A 1737-nucleotide genomic window follows, 5' to 3' on the forward strand; every position below is an offset into this window, starting at 1 on the left:
CCCCCCCGCCCCCCGCAGCTCTCTGCATCCAGCAAGTGCAGCCCCACCCAGGGCTCACAACAGGGACGCACTGGCCCGGGGTGGCCTGCAGGGGGGCAGGGGCAGGGGAAGAGTGGGCGTGGGCGGGGCCAGACGCCAGGGCGCCGCGTGGGACACGCCGGGCAGCGGCCTTTCCTCACCTGTGGGCCCCCAACCCCTCCAGCAAGGACCGTCCCCACCCACTCAGGCTGAGAGCCCGCCTGAAGGGCTGGCCCGGCTCTCAACACCACCCCCGCCAACCGGACCCCTGGGGGCGCAGGCCACACGTTGGAGACCAGGGTGGATAAAGCCCCTCCATCACCCAGCAAGGCAGGAGGTCAGCGCTGCAGGCCCCACACCAGCTCCGACCCACAAGGGCGCGGGGCTCTGACCTTCAGCTCGACCCCTGCAGGAACCACGATGGGCCGGAAGGACAGCGAGTGGGGGCAGATGGGCGTGATCATGATGGCCGGCACGTTGGGGTGGATCATGGAGGCTCCGGCGGCGGCTGCGTACGCCGTGCTGCCCGTTGGGGTGGAGACGATCACGCCTGCGGGACAGGCTGAGGGTCACGGTCAAGCGCCCGCCCCCACCCCACGTGCAGCCCCCAGGCGGGCCTGACGCCCACCTACCGTCGCCCTGCACCGTGGTGATGAGGTGCCCATCCAGGTAGACGTCCACGTTGGACAGGTATGAGGATGGGCCTCTGTCTATCACCACCTCGTTTAAGACCTGTGGGTGAGGTCACCGCAAGCTGAGGGGGCCGGGCAGCGCCGAGCTGCTCCTGGGCCCCCTGGAAGGTCCCGAGGACAGGGCTGGGGGGTGTCCAGACCAAAGCCGCCGCCGCCCTGTACCCCCTGCCCGAGGGCGAGGCCCTGAGCCCCGTGGGGGACACACCCACAGACCTGGTACTGCATGAGCTGCTTGCCGACCTCTGTGTCCGGGGCTGCGGCCGGCACCCCGTTCTCGCTGACCCCGCTGGGGGCGGCCGCCTTCTTCCCTCGGAGCTCCTTCGCCACCCGGACCCTCAGCCGGCTCCGGAGGACAACAGCTGCGTTCCCTGGGGGCCGGCGGGGGTCACACCCAGGGAGGTCAGCAGGGATGGGGGCGGTGGTACTGCAGGAAGAGAGACGCTCCCATCGACCAGGGACCCCCCTTTCTTCTCCCAAATGGAGGGCAACACCCTGTGCTTCTGTGAAAACCAATTCACTGCTACTCGACACGTATGGTAGCCTAAACCTGTGATCAGCTCAAACTTCTCACCGCTAAGAAAAAACGTCTGACTCGTTCAAATTTTAGAATTCTCTGAATCCCGAAACACTCAAGTGTTGCTCTTTGCATTGTTAAAAAAGCCCCCAAATCACATAAGATGATCCCCTGTTCAAAACTGCTCGTGGGTTCTGGAACATTCCGACTCACCCTGTATCACCTGAGTAACCTGGGACTGAAAGTTCTCGAAGTTGAAGGGGGTCAGGAAGCCCAGGGAGCCCAGGTGGAACGCCATGACCGGAGGCACGCTGCCCTGTGAGCCAATGAGGCAGGTCACTCAGCAGGCCAGCCCACTCGAAAGCCACCCGAGCCATCCCCAGCCCGGAGGGACCCGCACCCCGAACCACCCCTGGGAGGGGCGGGCACGGGAGTGCAGGGTCGGCGCCCGGCATGGTCGGCGGGGCTGCCGTGCTGCAGTGGGGCAGGGCTCCTCGGGGTGACGGCACTCGG

At 66.4% G+C, this 1737-nt stretch overlaps 1 protein-coding gene across 1 annotated transcript in view; it reads right to left on the reverse strand.

The window, feature by feature from the left end:
* NADK (NAD kinase) overlaps positions 1-1737 on the reverse strand; it is a 9753-nt gene that overhangs the window by 1440 nt on the left and 6576 nt on the right. The window contains exons 6-9 of the mRNA XM_007448936.1: positions 1438-1540; positions 924-1078; positions 651-750; positions 411-568 (exon numbers count right to left, since the gene is read on the reverse strand). Of these exons, the coding sequence (XP_007448998.1) occupies positions 411-568; positions 651-750; positions 924-1078; positions 1438-1540 (516 nt within the window). The remainder of the gene's footprint in view (positions 1-410; positions 569-650; positions 751-923; positions 1079-1437; positions 1541-1737) is intronic.

Source organism: Lipotes vexillifer, unplaced genomic scaffold (assembly GCF_000442215.2).
Source record: "Lipotes vexillifer unplaced genomic scaffold, Lipotes_vexillifer_v1.1 scaffold835, whole genome shotgun sequence".
Classification (NCBI taxonomy): Eukaryota; Metazoa; Chordata; class Mammalia; order Artiodactyla; family Lipotidae; genus Lipotes; species Lipotes vexillifer.